Source organism: Larimichthys crocea, chromosome XII (genome assembly GCF_000972845.2).
Source record: "Larimichthys crocea isolate SSNF chromosome XII, L_crocea_2.0, whole genome shotgun sequence".
Taxonomy (NCBI): domain Eukaryota; kingdom Metazoa; phylum Chordata; class Actinopteri; family Sciaenidae; genus Larimichthys; species Larimichthys crocea.
In genome coordinates, this window is record NC_040022.1 from 28,928,036 (window position 1) to 28,945,546 (window position 17,511).

Sequence of the window (17,511 nt, forward strand, 5' to 3'; positions counted from 1 at the left end):
TGACTGTATGGCAGATGCTTTATTCTACGTGCAATATGCTCCCGAGTCGCCTACGGCGGTCAGGAGGGGACACGGGGAGCGGAAAGATCTCCGGTATGTAATGGAATGGTTGAGCAGACATGACGGTAATGGACATGGAAAGCAGATTAAAGATGATTATGGCAGAAGGGCTGAGGGGGGATAAGAGGTCCGTTCCATAATGCAGATGATTATCCCTCTTTTCTGATGCCGTTGATTACGACGGCACGGCACAAGCAGCGAAAAAATACACAAGAATGTGTGTTATTTTAATTACAGCACGATGGCTAAAGAAAACAAGACTGTCAGTGAGTGAAATGTCACAGATCGGCTCATCTGCACGAACCAGGAGGTCTTTAGATTCTTTATTTGGGTTTGTGCGACTATATTCAGACTTTGGTACTTACAACAAAGGCTGTCAGGCTGTCGCAGTGTTCAGCCTGAATACTTTATGACTTCCCTCCACATGCTGCAGACAGAAACGTTCAAACAGGAGGTTCCAAATATATCCTTTAATTTTTTAGAAATATTTCAATAATTTCCTTAAACAGTGAGGCACTGTAGTTTGTAGAACATGTTACTCAGACAGGAGTAAACTGTGCGTCTGTTGGGGGATTTCCATGAAATTACCAGATCCTCCCGCTGTCCCCATGAATGAAAGATGGATGTGCTGATCCTTTGATGTTTCATTTAGCACAATCATCAGCTCTGTGTTGTGTTTAGTGATATTTTTGTTTGCAGATTTTAGCACGCTAAACCAACATTACATGGCTGAGGACTCACACGGTGCAGTTCTGTGAGGTCAGGGATGTTTCAGAAGAATTTTGCACGACAGATTTTGTTAAATTTACTCAGATTTTGTCATTCTCCCCTGGTTCACACGGTCAGTGTGAAATGTCTCTGAAACTGAGACTATCCAGGTGGATCCATGGACTGAACTATGACACTCTACCTGTTCTGGCTTTGTTTATTTTGTGTGCTGAGCTTCTACTTCTGTGTCTGGCACTGTGTCATGATCTGGTCTGATTTGGTCTGGACACGACCTTAATCATTAAGAAAGAACACTGTAAAATATGTTGTTGTACTTTTACAGAAAATTTCTAGCTGATAATTGCTGTAAAAATGTAATTTCACAGCAATACAGATTTTAAAAAATCACTGTATTGTACCATGTTTCTACAATAACCAGACACAATATTACTATTAAAAAAAAGTATTTCAATGAAAAATTACAGCATGATGTTGTAAAAATAATCTGTAGCTGCTTACAGTAACATCACAGCAATGTTCTGTATTTTCACGCTTTATTGCTACATTACAGTACGGTGCTGTACCCTAATCACACAAATGACTTTTACTCACGGTAAATTACTGTAAATTTACAGCATGTGTACTACAGTGCATTAAAATACTGTAAATTTACAACAAAACTGTATTTTTATGTTGTTTTTTTGCTTCAGAAAGCTGCTTTGAGTTAATATTTCAAATAATTACCTATCATACACTGCAAAAGTGTCTTTACGTTACTTTATTGTGAATTTATTGTGGGAAAAGCTGCTGATTATCAACAGTGAGCTACATTTCTGACATGAGTCATGTGGAAGAAGACGGATCTACGACGACACCGCCCGTGGCGAATCACATGGCGGCCGTTGGTAAAGTACCAAAACTACTTTCTTCAGAACTTTCTCTTTCTCTCCTCTGGACTTCCCCTGTAGACGCTGCATCCTTTTCATTAAAGACTATTTATACTCCTCCAGTTACAACTCCCATAGTCTCCTCTGCATTGTTGACGGCGGGTGAAACTCACAATGCCTCAGTATCCCACTGTTCCCTGGATTCAGCCTCAGAGACTTTAATAACAACAATGGCTCCAGTTTGGGTTACATTTTGAAGGGGCAGGCTTGTTGTTGGACTACCTATCTGTCTCTCCCTCTCAAAGCAGGTAATAATAGACGTTTTTCTTCCCCGTCTGTCTCACTTTTACGGCCTCTGGGCTGACAGAACAGACAGTCCACTGTTGAGGGCGGCATCATGGCCCAGCACGCCGCTGCTCCCATGAAGCTTCAGGTCTGTACTCCCCTTAAACCCAACACCACCCCAGCAGCACAACACACAGGCTATCACATGACCCCGGCACGGCGGCGGGATAACTCATCTCATGAGCCTCAGGTGTAACCAAAATCAGGTCACACAGCACAGGTTCCTTTCTTTCTTCTGATAGTTTTAAACTCTCCGTTACACATCAACACTGTCAACGTGATTATTGGTCAACCGGCTAAATACGCACTGTAAAACTTCAGCAGCTTCAAGATCAAACCCTCCCGCTGATGCTACATCAGGGACCGTATCTGTTCATTCATTTATTTTATTTCATTCATTAAAAAAAAGTTGGGACCCTGTGAAAAACATCTTCAACCAACATTCAGTTGAATACAGTAAAACATGAATATAAATTTAACATATTTAATGTTTTATCTTCTCAACATGTTTTTTTAAATAGTTTTTTTAAATAATTTTTTAGCCGAAGAAAGACAGGACCACTGGTCATTGCTGCAGCAAAGACTCAGCCTTTCATACATGGGACTCTACTCTCACAGGTAAACAGGTTCATTGGTAACAGTTGATTTTACTGTTCATATTATCATTAAAGGATTCAGAGAACTATCTGCACGTACGGGACAAGGCCTAAAACCAACACTGAACGCCCGTGACGTTCGACCTCTCAGGCATTAAAAACCCACGATTGGATAAAGGATGTTAGGAATACACAACACAGTTCAACGCTGAAAATTAAGACCATGCAGAGAAATCATCTCTCATCGGAGATGGACTGATGCAACGGAGAGTCCACACTTCACAGACTCATTTTACAGCTTCCCACAGTTTTACCGACTAAATATCATGATGCTGATTTAATGTCACTTTACAATAAACTGATGTGAACTGAACTTCCTCAGAAAATGCTTCAACATGTTTAGACATCCCAACCACACGGCTGCTTTTTAATACCTGAGGTTCAAGGCTCATCTTTGACTTGATTGATTGATAAAAAAATCATGTGAGATGATCGAAAGCTCCACAACAGTCAATGAGTTTTTATTTTCTTCAGCCTCTTCTTGTTTGTCCCTTTCACCTCAGACTGTTCTCTCTGTCATTAACTCAGGCCAAACGTCGCAGTCTGAGCTATTTCACAAGCACCGCCGAGCCTCTGCGCTCGCTGGCATTACAAAACTACTTTAACAAGCGATCGATGCTCGTTTCTCAGGAGCACACGTGGCTCCTCTTCCTCTGTGACCTTCCTCTCTCTGAGTCACACTGAGAAGAGAGACAAAATGTTGCTCCCCTCCCTCGATTCTCCACCTTGTCCTTCTTAGCGACACATTCTTCAATCGTGTAATCCCTTAAAGCTCTGAAACACTCGTACAACCAGCTTAGAAAAAGCCAAAACGAAGCTGCACACAAGTAACCAGCACGACCGGCAGTTAGTCTGTATTTGTATTTCCTTTTCTTTGCTTCTTCTGGCTTCGTGTCAGCGGTAACAGCTGCTGCTCAGACCGGTCAGCCTGTTGAAGGGTCAGCCATCAGAGCGGCATGGGTGCCAGCTTCAGGGGACGCTTTGCATTTTCAGATTGGTGGCATTTAGGACATCAGCATTCCTCTCTGGCTCTAATTGCCGGGCCGCACACTAATGAGCGAGCTTCAGGGCCAGACGCACACCCATCAGGTTTATTGATGAATGCCATTAAGACGTCGCTGCAGCAGTTATGAGCACGTCTGCTGGTGTGTCTGGGACAGAGACAGATTTCTGCAGACACGGTGTAATCCTGGATTCAGGCAGCAGGGACTAGATGTTGGGGAGAAGGGGGAGGCGGCGTGTGAGTGAGTGCATGACTGAAGGCACTAATGCTCCCCTCATAGGAGGTCAGAGACACAAGTCCACAGTCTCCTAATCCTATTATCTATAGCAGTGGCAGCTGGAGACGCACATCATGGCGAGTGTGATGCGAGACATCAGCGTGTATTATAACACAGGCTGGATGTGACTCTGAGGCAGCGTGCTGAAGCTTCAGTGCTTCCTTTCTTATCTCCTTTAGCGGAGGATACACCGGACCATCCTTTACGAAAGGAAAGGAGGTAACGCCGTCCCACAGTTCCCTGCAGCAGCAGCAACAAAACAAAATTCACAACCAGACACTGAAACAGTGTGATACAGACTGCAGCAGAGAGAGAGCGTGTGAATATGACATAAGGACTTTGATTATGAAGCCTGTTCTGTTCACACACAGAGGGGTTCAAGTCTCTTTGTCTATCACTAGACAGCTTCTACATTACTCTGACCATTCAAATTATAATATGTAAAACATGGATATTACATCATTCAGTGTGACGATCAAACTCTTTCTGACGTCCAGCGTCCTGCAGATCATCATGGAAGTTACCGCTGATTATTAATCATCCATCTTCTGCCGCATGTCAGTTAAATGAGTTTATATCTGAGTGGACAGCCACCAGCAACAGTGGGCGACCATTCTCACTATGACTTCAAGCTTTTATTTGAGAAAGAGAGAGACAGCTGAAGAAGTGACAGGAATGTGGAGAGAGAGAGAGGGAGATGGGGAATGACATGGTTCGGTTTCGACCCCTGGCCCGCTTCGTACATGTGGTGGATGCTCTACCAACTGAACCAACCAACACCCCAAGTTTGTGACAATGTTTTTTGATAGTCATATTTTTCACCGGGTTGTCCATGTTTGTATGAAACAACACGATAAGAACACGCAGGAAGGAGTGCATCAGATGTGCGTTTTGTAGTCCGTCGTCTGAACTTTGTAGTTTTATGGTACCACAGATCACGTCGATCTCGCTGTCGCATAGTGCAGTCGTCTTTTCCTAACTCCTTATCAACTCTGCTTCACATCTTTCCTCGACCTCATGACGTTTTTCATTGAGGTCAAGGAAGAGTGTTTAGGAAAGGACACAGGATTTGTTTGACTATTCACTCTGTTTATTCGTCTTTATCTGCTATTAAAGAAATAGACAAGAGCTGCCTCCCTCTCTCTGGTATGATCGATAATAAAAAGTTATTTGAAACTAGAAGAGTTCGCTCTTCGCCTCTGAGTGAAGCAGCAGCAGCAGCTCCTCGGACTCGGAGAACTCTTACAGATAATAACTCCGGGAAAGCAACAGAAATAAAGAATTCATGAGAGGGCGGCCGCTGAGTGTATAGCTGCTTCAAAGTGTACGTCGTGTTATCGGCTCAGCGCAGAGCTCACATCCTCAGCGGAGAGACTTGATTTACATTCCTCAGAGCCGTCTGAAGGAGGAGGAGGGCCGGCATTAATGCAGGAGAAAGACAGAGAGGGTAGAAACACTAACACTTTTCACTGATGGCCTCCTGTGCATATACAGATAATGTGTTTTTAACAGAGGGAGGGTCATTTCAGTAATCGTGACCTCCAACAGGACGAGTGTCGGCTCCAGCACGACCCTGATGAGGCATTCAGGAGGAATAAAAAGGGAACGGAGCCACCATACCAGCTCAATAACCGCACCGCTGTGCCCAGGTCCACTCTGACAGGTTCAGCCCGTCATCATTAACAACGCGGACCCCTCTGATCTCAATCAGCCGTCGCTCAGCGGCTGTCTGCCAGGCCTGTCGTAATGATGACTGAAGCCCTGTCATTGTCACGGGAGGGGGCTGAATTTATCAGGCAATCATCAAGGTGTGACACATTCAGTCACGTGGCCGTAAACATGTTGAAATGTGTCATCGGTACAGCAGGGCAGGAAGCATGACGCAAAATAGATGATATATAGATATTAAATGTGCAATCCAATAAATTTAACACATTAAGTTACTTCTGGTGAGGACGACTGCAGAGTCTGTGGTGCCATCTCCGAGTTTAAAGACCGAAAATTTAAAATCGTAGACCTCTGGTACTCTGAGCTCACAGCCCGGCTAACAAACTGAGCTAACAGCAGCTACAGCTGTCAGCAGTTTACTTCACTGTCCATCAGGAAACTCTGTAAATCACAGAGAGTTGAGGCGGAGCAGCCGGAGGACATCAGAGGGAAAACCAGAAAACATTTCCTCCATAAAATATGATCCAGTTTCACCAGAATCAGTGAAATAGTTGCTGCTGTGTGACTTAGTGCCGTAAAGCGTTACGTACTTCTCGTGGGTGATCGTACCCGGAGCACAAAGTTACGAACTTACGATGAATTCACCTGATTATAAGTCAGAGTGACATCAACATGATTTAAAATCTGTTAGTTTAACAAGTTGTTTTAAACGTGCTGCCCTTATTTTCTGGAAGCTTTTCGAGGATCAGTGTGCTGTGGAAACATATTATCTGTCCACTGTCCATATGCCCACACAGGCGGTGCAGCTTTCCAAGAAAACACTGGAGGAAACCTCCCCGTTCAGAGAAACTACTAAATGTCAAGGAAGATGTCAGCTTTCACAACAAATGATTCAGCAGAGTCAGAGTGTCAAATAGTAAACCGAGTAAACTTTTTTTGTTGTTGCTTGCAGGCTTGTGTGAGACCAAACGCACAGAGGTTAAAGTGTGTAGATAAGACACAGGAAATATGAGCGGTGGTTGTAATTCCACGCGATCAAACCCCAATCAAAGATCTTTCTTGCGTCACGTTGTGTTTATTTCAGCTGTCAAAGAAGTGTTTAAAAAATGACTAAACAAACTGCAGTGCAGCAGTTTAACCCCGCGACAGGCCGCTGTGAGACCTGAAGCGGCATCTGAAGCCTTTTTAATTTTTAACGTTTCCCTCCGCTGCCTCCTGGATGGGGCTGACACCAGGGTAACTGTAACACAACCCCACCAAACCAGACACCACAACGTCTTCCATGACTCAACCCGAGGGCAACTACGGTGTCACAACCTGGGAAATCATTGCATTTAAATCCAGCCTGTACGAAGGCAGAAAGAAAAAGTGTTTATCTTTTAATTTCGTGTGTGAAATAACTGTTGGTCATGGAAATATTATTCAAATTCATATTCACTTCCTGTATTTAATGTCACCGACTCGTCGTACAGAGGTTGACTCACTGCTGCTGTTCTAGCTCTTCAATAATAACAGATGAAAGTAACTAAATACATTTACTCGTTGTGTACTAAAGTACAGTTTTGAGGTGTTGACTTACTTCCACTCCACTACAATTCAGATTAAAATATATAGAGTCATATGTAGTATTAAAAACATCCATCCATCTTCCATAACCCGCCTGTCCTCATCACAGTTCCCAGCTGACACTGGGTGAAAGGCGGAGTGCACCCTGGACAAGTCGCCACTTCATCACCGGGCTCATGGTGACAACCAACCATTCACACACACACACACACACACACACACACACATCTCTTCTTCAGAGTCACTAATGAATCTGTTAAGTGCATGTCTCTGGAGGAAGCCGGAGTACCGGACACAAGGACAACATGCAAACTCCACGCAGAGGCCGAGGTTCGAACCGAGAACCTTCAGTGCCAACAGTTCCCATCCCTTCTGTCTTATTAACCCCTATTATCATGTTTCAGATTTGTATGGCTTTGATTAGCTGATTTCTATTTCTGCCACTGCTTCTGAATCTGAATTCGTCTCCACAGGTTATAAAAACCCCCAAAATCTGATCTAAAATAAAAATGTGCACTTCAGGTCTAGAGGCGGGCGTGGAGGCAGGATGTCAGGAAGCAATGTGACTTTTATTTTGACGTACACCGAACAACAGACTGCACTATGAGCAAAGCTGAATCATCCAACAGCAAATTCATCTGCCTACTTTTTTTTAAAATAACAACCTGTTCCAAAACGTCCGAACGCTCTCAGAGTTCAGCTTCCTCCAATTTGCTTCTCTTTGTTTTTGAATGTCTCACAGGTTCCTGTCGTTACAGTTTGAAATTTAGTCATCGACTGGTTGGGGGAGAAAAACAAGCAGATGAATCAATGAGGAAACATTAATGGTGAGTCCATTAGGGCTGCAACTCCTACATAAGTCATGAACATGGGAATCTTTATGATGCATCATGGGAAGTGTAGGATTTAGCTTTTCTTCTTGGGAATATTTGCACTAAAAGGTTTATTTGAGTCTAATGGAAGTGAAACACTGCACGGTCTGATCAGTCTTTGTGTTTCCATCACAGACCTCCTGCTCTGACCAACAGAGACATACAACAGATGTTTCCCACACTGGATCTTTACAAGTTTAAGCTGTGACATGCACGGTAACACAGCAGCAGCAGCAGTGTTGACAGAGTTTGTCATGCAAAAAAAAAAAAAAAAAGTGAAAGTTGTGAAACTCACTTGTAGCTCGTTGTGCATCATGTGCAGCGCGGACAGTCAATGAGACGGCGACGCCAGGTGACTTGTGTTCGTGTCGCTTTGCAGCCAGTCAGATCATCGTTAGGAGGAACAGCTGAGGCGCTCCGGTGCTTCAGCGCACGCAGCCCGGCGCTGCATGTCCTGGGAGGTGTTAGAGGAATCACTCAGTCGTCCCGGTGAAGACGCAGTTTGATGCACCGAGCCGAACCGCGGAAAACAAACAAACAAAACGTGAACATCGTGAGCGTGTCCGGAGGCGCGAGAGAGGAGCAGGTGAGCCCAGAGGAGGAGGAGAGAGGAGGAGAGAGGAGGAGGAGACCATCACCTCCTGGCAGCAGGATGTCAACTCTTGGACTCCGGTCTGCATCACGCAGTGCAGTCTGTCCAGTGCACTGTAAAAAGAAAGCTGTAAAAAATAAAGGCACAAAAAAAAAAAAAAAAAAACTGTAAAAAATAACAAACTCATGAAATACAATGTGTAGCTTTAATTTTACGGTAATAATGTGTGTGTTTTTTCAGCTTTTTTATGTTTAATCCAAGAGGCTGTGAAGTTAAGCAAAAAAAAAACAAACAAAAAAAAAACCTGCAGTTCCTCAAACGTCCACTTGAGGCTGGCTCCAGAAGTGAGTCAGTCTCCATAAGTCCCCATGTTCAGAATCAGAATAAACATGTTTACAGCCTGGTACAAAAAACAGTTTTGGTCTCTGTAGCTAATTTCCCCGTTCATGACAACTGTACTGAGGGTGAATTTATATACAACTCACCTGTTCACATTATATTAAGGCTTAAAGTTATGCAGGATTAAGAGGTGGACGCTTTAAATAACAGGTAGGTGTTGTTTACAGGTGGCTTTGTTGAGCAACCAGGCACTTCAGAAACCTGGGGGTGACATCACGGAGACTACATCAATGTTTTATTGCAGTTTATGAATATGCCACATATCTACACTGTAAAAACAACAGAAGTTTCTATAATTATAGTTGAACATTGCTATTTAATCAATATTTAATATAATAAAATGTTCACACCCACAAAACATTTATTTTACTTTTTGAAAATGTCAAAATGCTGTTATCAGCATTTTTCTAGGGTTAATTTTGGGACCATATTAATTATAATCTGGGTTTTTACATGTGACTTACATAAACATCTTGTATATTTAAATTTAAATAAAACACTAAACACTTATTGTACGCTAGTAAACAGTTATATAATCTACTTATAATTATTACTTGCTGATTAATGATAAAAAGAGTATGCCTCTTATAAAAAAAAACATATTACTGTTTAATAAAAAATTCAAACACTGTAAAACAAATATTTATGATTAGATTACAAGAGTTTTATGTAATTTTGATCAGATGTGATAAAACTGCGTGTGTACATGTTTTTAAGTTTGTTATTTATATATATGTTGACAAAGACAGAAAACACTAATACACATTATATTAAAACTGATGTGGACTGTTGTTCCTCTTTGTGTTCATTAAAAAAACAACTGTCGTTACTATGGCAACCACAGACCGTGTCGGCCTGGAGGTCACCAGTTAACACGGTCGCTCGTTACACCGAAACACTACTGACATACGGAAATAACCATTACGTAACATGTCAGCGCGTCTTCTTCCTTTTGGGGGTTTTCCCTCTTTGTTGCAATCGCTGCCCCCTCCTGGTCTTTACTCACAGTGACAGCAGTGCTGTTCTCACTCTTCTCATATTTACTTGATTCTTTCTGTTACTTCCATTTTTTTTTACAGCTCTGACTATTTGTACTTTCTGTAAGTGCCTGTTTATCTCATTACTGTTGCCAATGTTTCATCATTTCCCTCCAAACTTGCTACTTTTTCTCTTGTATATTTTTACATAGATAGATAGATAGATAGATAGATAGATAGATAGGATAGATAGATAGATAGATAGATAGGATAGATAGATAGATAGATAGATAGATAGATAGAGAGATAGAATAAACTCTAAGGACGACAAACATATTTTTCTACCTATAAAAATATAAATGGACATGTGCAATAACTTGTGCAAATGTGCATTTGTGAAACTTAATTGTGAAATATAACATATGTTTCTCCTTCCCTTAGACTATATATTTTTTATAGTGTATTCACTTAAATTTTTCACCTCATGCCTTTTTCTAAATATCATGCCAGCCTTGTGTTTGTAATTCTTGTAACGAGCTAACCTTGAATCATTAAAGAGTATTTTTCGATGTGATCTGTCTGATCCTGAGTCACTACAGATTGTTTTCCTATTTTCTTATTGGTCTTACATGTCAGTGTCTGCCAACCCATCAGTGTGAGTCTGACACTAATTACTGCGAAAGAAGAAGAAAGAACAGACTGCTGGGTCTTCTTACATCAGTATTAAAAAAAAACCTTTGGACTGACGTCCAGCTGTTTCATCTGTCAAATAAAACACAATAAACAACTTTAGCCATTTTCATATATTAGCTATAAAAGTAGCAGAATTATTAGAATTGGCATGTTCAGCCTGTTGCTGCATCTCGTCATGATGATGAATCAGGAATAAATCAGACATGACCTTCACCACTGGATGGTGCTGTTACACAAGATTTCTGAGTGTGAATGTTACTGAATCGTTTACCTGATTTTGTTTCTCTTAAGGATAAAATACTGAGATGCTGCTGAGAATCTGACGAGACAGCAGTTCCAGATTTTCATAAAAACTGCAGGTTCCTCTTTAACAGGTGAACTAAAACCACATGATACTTTGTGGACTGGTGGAAATATTCTCAAATGCCACGGCAGAAAGTTAGATAAGAAGATTGATGCCATATCACGCTCGGCTCTGTCCAAAGTCATAAAATCCAGATATTTATAGCTCTAAGTTTCACTAATTAACCCACTTTATCTTGTTTTTTTTTTTAATAAATATTATAGGAAAGACAGAGGCTGTAACTCCTGCTAATAAACAGTGTCAGATATAAACCTGTAGATTAAACCACTTTTTACAGTTTGTTTTTTTTTTTGTATAGATTAAAACAAGCTGTGTAATGTGTTCATATAATTAGGTGGACTTTCTTGTTCTTGCTGTTTCCAGTCTTCATGCAAAGCTAATCGGCTGCAGGCTTAGTCCTATATTACAGTACATACAGTGAGTGAGGTTAATCTTCTCCTCTAAAGCTTGAGAGACAAACCTAAAGATTAGATTAAAACTACTTTATTAAATATAATGGGTTGCAAAGATTTTTAAAGGTCTAATGTGTTGATTTACAGAAAATGCAAAAAATGAAATATATTATAATGTACAAGTTTGTTTCTCTTCTCAGAGTCCATCATGTTGAGTTGAAGTGTCTACAGTAGCCAACAATGGACAAATTCAACACTGGCTCCAGATAGGGTGACGTCACAGAGATAGGTCCATGTTTTATGCTGTCAATAGGAAATCATAACAGAAGTTGTCAGATGACATTTCCATAATGTTCCCCACGTCCATCAATGAGGCTTGGCTGCCCATGGTTCACCACTTTTTCCTTCTTTGGATCACTTTTGATGAGTACTGATTACCGCAGACGGAACATCGCACAAGAGCTGCAGTTTTGGAGATGATCTGACCCAGTCTTAGAGCACACATGCACCATGAGAAATGAAATGTTTCAGTTGGGGTCTAATATATCCCACCCACTGACAGGTGCCATGATAAAAAAAAGAAAATCATTGTTTATTTACTTCACTTTCAGTGGTCATAAGGCCATGGCTGATCTGATATATAGTAGTTTTAATTTACTTTTGAGCTGTGTATTGTAAATTAACAGCAACATGAAACACAGGTCAAAGTCTGGTGTAGCCTGATACAGATCTAGACTCTCTCTATATCAGGGCCACAACCTTTATTGACTAAATGCACAAGACAGGAGTTGTGGTGCAAACACACGCGATAATACGACGCAATCATCGCGTGATTTTGTGCAAAACAAGCACGCACCAACCTTTCTTTTAAACTCGGTGACAGCAGCCAGCTGCTTCCAGATCAGAGCTGAAAAAATGTGAAAAATAAGAGGAAAGAAATCGCAGTGACACGCCTCCATATGAGCACACAGCTCTTCTTTGTTTCTTGTGTGACGTGACGCCATTAGAAATTTATGTAATATCATGATTTAATGTTTTATTATTAATTAATTAGCGTTTGGACGCAGACTTATTTAAACACTGCTGAACTGTATAAATAAAAACCAGTGCGAAAATGAGCGCTGGTGTGTGTTCAGATTGATGTGATGAGGTTGAGGAAGGAAAACGAAATGAACACTGCTGAACAACTTTTTGTGCACACACACACACACACCTCAGTGCTATCGACTCATCTCAGCAAGATTCCAGGCAACAAGACTTGTGCACGGAACAGGTGACGAGGCTCACCTGAAGACCTGAAGAGAGGACAGACATGTCTGCAGCAGGTAAAGAGTTTTAATGTTTGAGCTGCTGTTGAACAACAAGAGAGACAGAAAAGTCTGTGGAACAACAAAGTGTTTAATGTGTTAAATATAAATATATATATAAAATATAATATTTTTTTACTGATTTGAAGAGTTTCTTTGAATGTCAGAAACTGCGCATTGACGTTATTTTTATTATATGTTGTATCTTCTAAACAAACTCCACGCCGACGCTCGTTTATGTCGGTAAACATGATTTAATAAGCTGTAACGTCAGAATACTGCAACATACTCATTGAAGGATATGTGAAATATAACGAACACAATAAACTCTTTGTTTTGTTGTTTTGTTGTTTTGCCTTTGCTGTGACGGAATGTGCGCTTTGGCGACAGCTAGTGGTCAAACAGTGTACTGCAGCAAAAAGACAAAAACTGATTAGTTTCAAACCTTTTTGACCTAAAATAAATATTTTTTTATTGCTTTCCACCCTGTTGATCATCCCACAACCTCCAGATTTGTTTATTTATAGATTTGTAGTTATTTGTCTCTTTTGTGGTTAAGGCGTGTCTTTGTAGTTGTCCGGTGTCCACTTTTCACTTTTTAAAACCTCTTTTGGTGTCCTATTTTGTCTTTGTGGTCATTTGTATTCTTTTAAGTCTCCTGTCTTGTCACCTTTTGTGCCTCTTACGTGTTTGTCATGACCCTTTTTATGCATTTTCATTTTAAGTTTTTTTTTTGTGGTTGTGTCGTAGCAATTTCACATTTTATTGGTCTCTTTCTGGTGGTTTTGTTTCTTTTTTGTGTCTCTTCTTTGTTTTCTCTGTTTGTTTTCTTTATATTTTTATCTTTTCATTTTCTGCAGTTATTTCTGTAGTTTTTGTGTCTTTTTTGTAGTCGTCGATGAACACTAACTCTCACGTGCTGCTGTCTGGTCTTCCTCCTGCCAAGCAGATCCGCACTGACACTCCTTTGTATAAATATATATAATTAATTATATATAGTAAGTTTGAAATTCCAGTTCCACAAAAGCTGTCCGTTGTTTTAACCTGCTTCCTGATGGTGTTGTATAGTTGAGGATTAAAACACACACACTGAGCTCTGTGACTTCAGAGACTCAGGTCTGTGCAAAGTTTCATTTATCAGTAATTGGGATTGCTGCCAGATCTTTCTCCTGCACTGTGAAATAACACACCTAGGGTGGAGCTACATCAGGTGTTGCAACATGAGACTTCACGCCACAACAACGTTCAGTGCATTGTTTTGATTTCTTTAAAAACTATACTGGATGTATTTTGTTTACAGAAAGGACTGCAGGAGGCCTTGTGGCTGCTACACGAGATACTCTCATCTACACTCGACACAGTGAGAGGATTCTGTGAGAGGAGCTCGAAATGGATGCTCGGGAGGGAGTCAGAGTTTGGACATGCTGCGTGGACATCAAGGAGAGGGCTAACCAAATCAACCTAAACATAGAGCATGTTACCAAGTCGGAGGCAAAGGTGCAGCCTTGTGGGAGTATGTGAAGAGCAAGTTCACCCAGGTGACTGCAGACAGCCGGCTTGCAAGAGCTGGAGAAGGAGCTGGCTGCTGTGCTGAAGGACCTCTGAAGGGCTGGAGAAGCTGACCGCTTCCTGGATGCAGTGGAGAAGCTGGCGGTCACCTCGCTCCATGTGTTTCACAGAGGAGAAACCAGGTGTTACATCTGCCAGAGGGGATCAGCCCTGACCAGGTCAGGTCGTCATCGGTGCCGAACGACTGATCTGCCCTCTCCTCCTCGAGTTTAAAAGAGATGCGAGTGTCTTCTTCCTTCCCAGACTTCAGAATGTGGAAGTGCGGTCATATCAGCTGGACAAATACATCAGACCACCCAGAAGATCTGTGACAAGCTGGAGAAAAAGGTGAACTGACAGTTTTTTCAGACTGTTATGCACATTGCAACATGTATTTTAGGAGTAAACATTTGCAACTTTTGTTCTTTCACAGCTCCTTCTGTGACTTTGGCTGAAGAGGGTTAGAACCTGGTGGTAGACCTCGATGTGGGATGTCTGAAGATGACTAACAAAGGATGCTTTATCACATTAATCAGCTTATGACATCAGGTAAAGCAATTTTTGACTGATGGTAGCCTTGAAGAGGCCAGTCAGAGGTGACACAAGGCATACTGGAGAGGCCTAACATGCAGTTTTAATGCATATTTTTAAATCAGCATCCTGTGAGGAAACACCATCAGCTGAACTTCCCCGTGCAACAAACCATTTGGCAATCCGAGTGCATAAGTCAGCAGTGAAAACGCTTTATTTTGTAGAAGGACAGTTTGACCTGCTAACCTTTGTATTTTTCCTCTTCATCAGGATGAAACCAAAACTTCCGGACGGTGTTTCTTGTTTCCAGGAGGAATCTGGTTCTGGCTTCATCGATGAGTTCAGTGAACGTCGACCCAGGATGCGTGCAGTTTCTAACCGACCTGGAGGAGAATGCTGTTCAGCTGGACCGGATGAATAAGGGGGCCAAGATTTCCAGTGTGGCAGGCAGCTCAGTGGGGGCAGTGGGAGGCGTGCTTTCCATTGTTGGTTTGGCACTGATTCCGTAACAGCTGGAGTGTCTCTAGCTCTGACAATGACCGGGGTAGGGATGGGAGTTACCATGGAGTCAACATCTCGTCCACCACCGCCACAGAGATCGGGTGAACCGTAAACATCAGAAGGAAAGCCAGTGAAACCTTCCAGAGCTTCATGGAGGATGGCAGATTCTCCAGATTGTCTGGATGAGGTCACCAAAAGGGAAACAGACCACATCGATGTGGCTTGGAAGTAGGCAAGGTGCTGTGTAAAGCTGCTGTTATTGGAAATAGTATTGATGCACTTGTTGATGGTGCTTCTGCTTTTAAGATGTAAAAACTGAAGAGGTGGTTGCCAGTGCTGGAAGGTGTGGCCCAGGAAGGTAAAGCATACGTAACGTGCCCAGGGTGGCGCAGACATCCCAGATATCGTCAGGCAGCTGCCAAAGGCCCTCTTGCCCTCTCCAAGTCAGCCAGAGGAGGTCTCATCGCGCTCAATGCTCTTTTCCTCGGCAATGGATATCTTCTTTATCGCAAAGACAGCATCAGTCTGTCAAAAGGCAGCGAGACTGAAGTCTCACAGTTCATCGAGCCAGTCTGCACTCTGGAAATCAGAGATGGACTCATGGCAAGAAGATCTGCGAATCCCTGCGAGAAGGTCGACCGACATCGGAGAAAAACATCATTATTCTGGGAACACCGTTTTATCCGGAAGACGGAGATGAAGAAAGAAAAAGAAACAGAGATGGAAAAAGAAACAGAGATGGAGGCTTCCATCTGATGAAGGGATGAACAAACTGAAAAAAGAGCTTTGTGTAATACAGTAGTGCTCAGCTAACAGAGATCACTGTGTCCTTTATGCCAACTACGACATTATTTACTGGTTTTGAACCATGTATGAAAATTCAACTCTGCTTATAGCTCAGTGTTCAGCCTAGAGAATCATTAATTATCAGTAAACCCACCTTTGCTAAGCCTGTTTTCAAAACATATCATGCCCCAAAATGTAATAAATGTGTGCAATGTAAATATGAGCTGGAGTGTTCTTGTATTTTTTGACCCTCACATACATGGACAGATCAGATATTTAAAAGATCAGCACAGTCTTCTTTTATGCCAGGTGACAGATGTGATGCTATTAGATTACTTCGGTTTTACATTAACTTTATTAATTAACAATACGCATTTGGACGCAGCACAGTGGCGGTGCTACAGGACTTTAAACACTTTTTTTTTTGCAGTTTGAACTGAACTTTGTTCAGTCTGGTGATGTGAAGGAAGGAAAACGAAACTTCACGACTCACTAAACAACTTTAGTAACTGTCAGGTGTGCTTGTTGGGCGTTCAGCCAGTTCCAGCAGACTGAGTCAACAAGTGAGTTCTTATCTTTGGCACAGAAACAGGTAATAGGCCAAACAAGGATCGAAGAGCGATAACTGAGAGGACAAAACATGTCTGCAGAAAGGTTAAAGGTGTTTAATGTTTGAGCTTGACAGCGAGAGAGACAGAAAAAAAGTCTGTTTGTGTACAAATGTGGTAAAGGACGTATTTGTACTGATAAGGAGAGTTTTTTGAATGCCAGGAACCCGCGCAGATAACTTAATAAGTTTTATATTTTTTTAGTATAAATACTTTAGAAATTTCATTTTTCATCTTAGAAACAATGGAAGGCCAAGCTGTGTTTATGTCAGGATAAACATAAATCATTACATGCATTATGCTGCAACCTATTAGGTCCAAAGAATGATATGGAAATCACGTCAAATAATGTAACTTGAACTGCAACAAAAAGCGCGTTGATTTTTTCTGTGGTCTTGACTGTCCGTTTGTAGCTGTTCCTCCAAAGTGGACAATGATCAGGCAGGTTGAGCTTCGGGTTCTCAACCTTTAGGCTTTGACCTAAAACAAAGCTGGTTAAAAAATATCTTGTAATTAGACTTTTGTGTATTTTTCATACTTTAAAATATATTTTAAATTAATTTTTCTGGGTACTATGGATGACGTAGACCATACACTGTAGTCTCATACACAGGTGTGGTCGTGTGGGTATATTTTCAATTATTATTATTAATCGTGTGTTTGACAACAGTTCATGTGACAGTTTGCCCTTTTTATGAACTCGTAAATAATTATTTGCTCTGTGGAAATTTAACCCAGACAGTATTCCTGATCTCTTTTGCAGACCATTTT

General features: G+C 41.5%; 2 protein-coding genes across 2 annotated transcripts in view; one reads left to right on the forward strand and one right to left on the reverse strand.

Annotated features, from left to right (window-relative positions):
* Nucleotides 1-8,705, reverse strand: part of pkn1b (protein kinase N1b) — a 35,015-nt gene extending 26,310 nt beyond the window's left edge. Inside the window, exon 1 of the mRNA XM_019269562.2 lies at nucleotides 8,338-8,705. Coding sequence (XP_019125107.1) covers nucleotides 8,338-8,358 — 21 coding nt within the window. The 5' untranslated portion in view covers nucleotides 8,359-8,705. The remainder of the gene's footprint in view (nucleotides 1-8,337) is intronic.
* Nucleotides 8,706-12,704: 3,999 nt separating this feature from the next.
* Nucleotides 12,705-17,511, forward strand: part of LOC104938820 (uncharacterized) — a 12,149-nt gene continuing 7,342 nt past the window's right edge. The window contains exon 1 of the mRNA XM_027285635.1: nucleotides 12,705-12,782. Within this exon, the coding sequence (XP_027141436.1) occupies nucleotides 12,772-12,782 (11 nt within the window). The 5' untranslated portion in view covers nucleotides 12,705-12,771. The remainder of the gene's footprint in view (nucleotides 12,783-17,511) is intronic.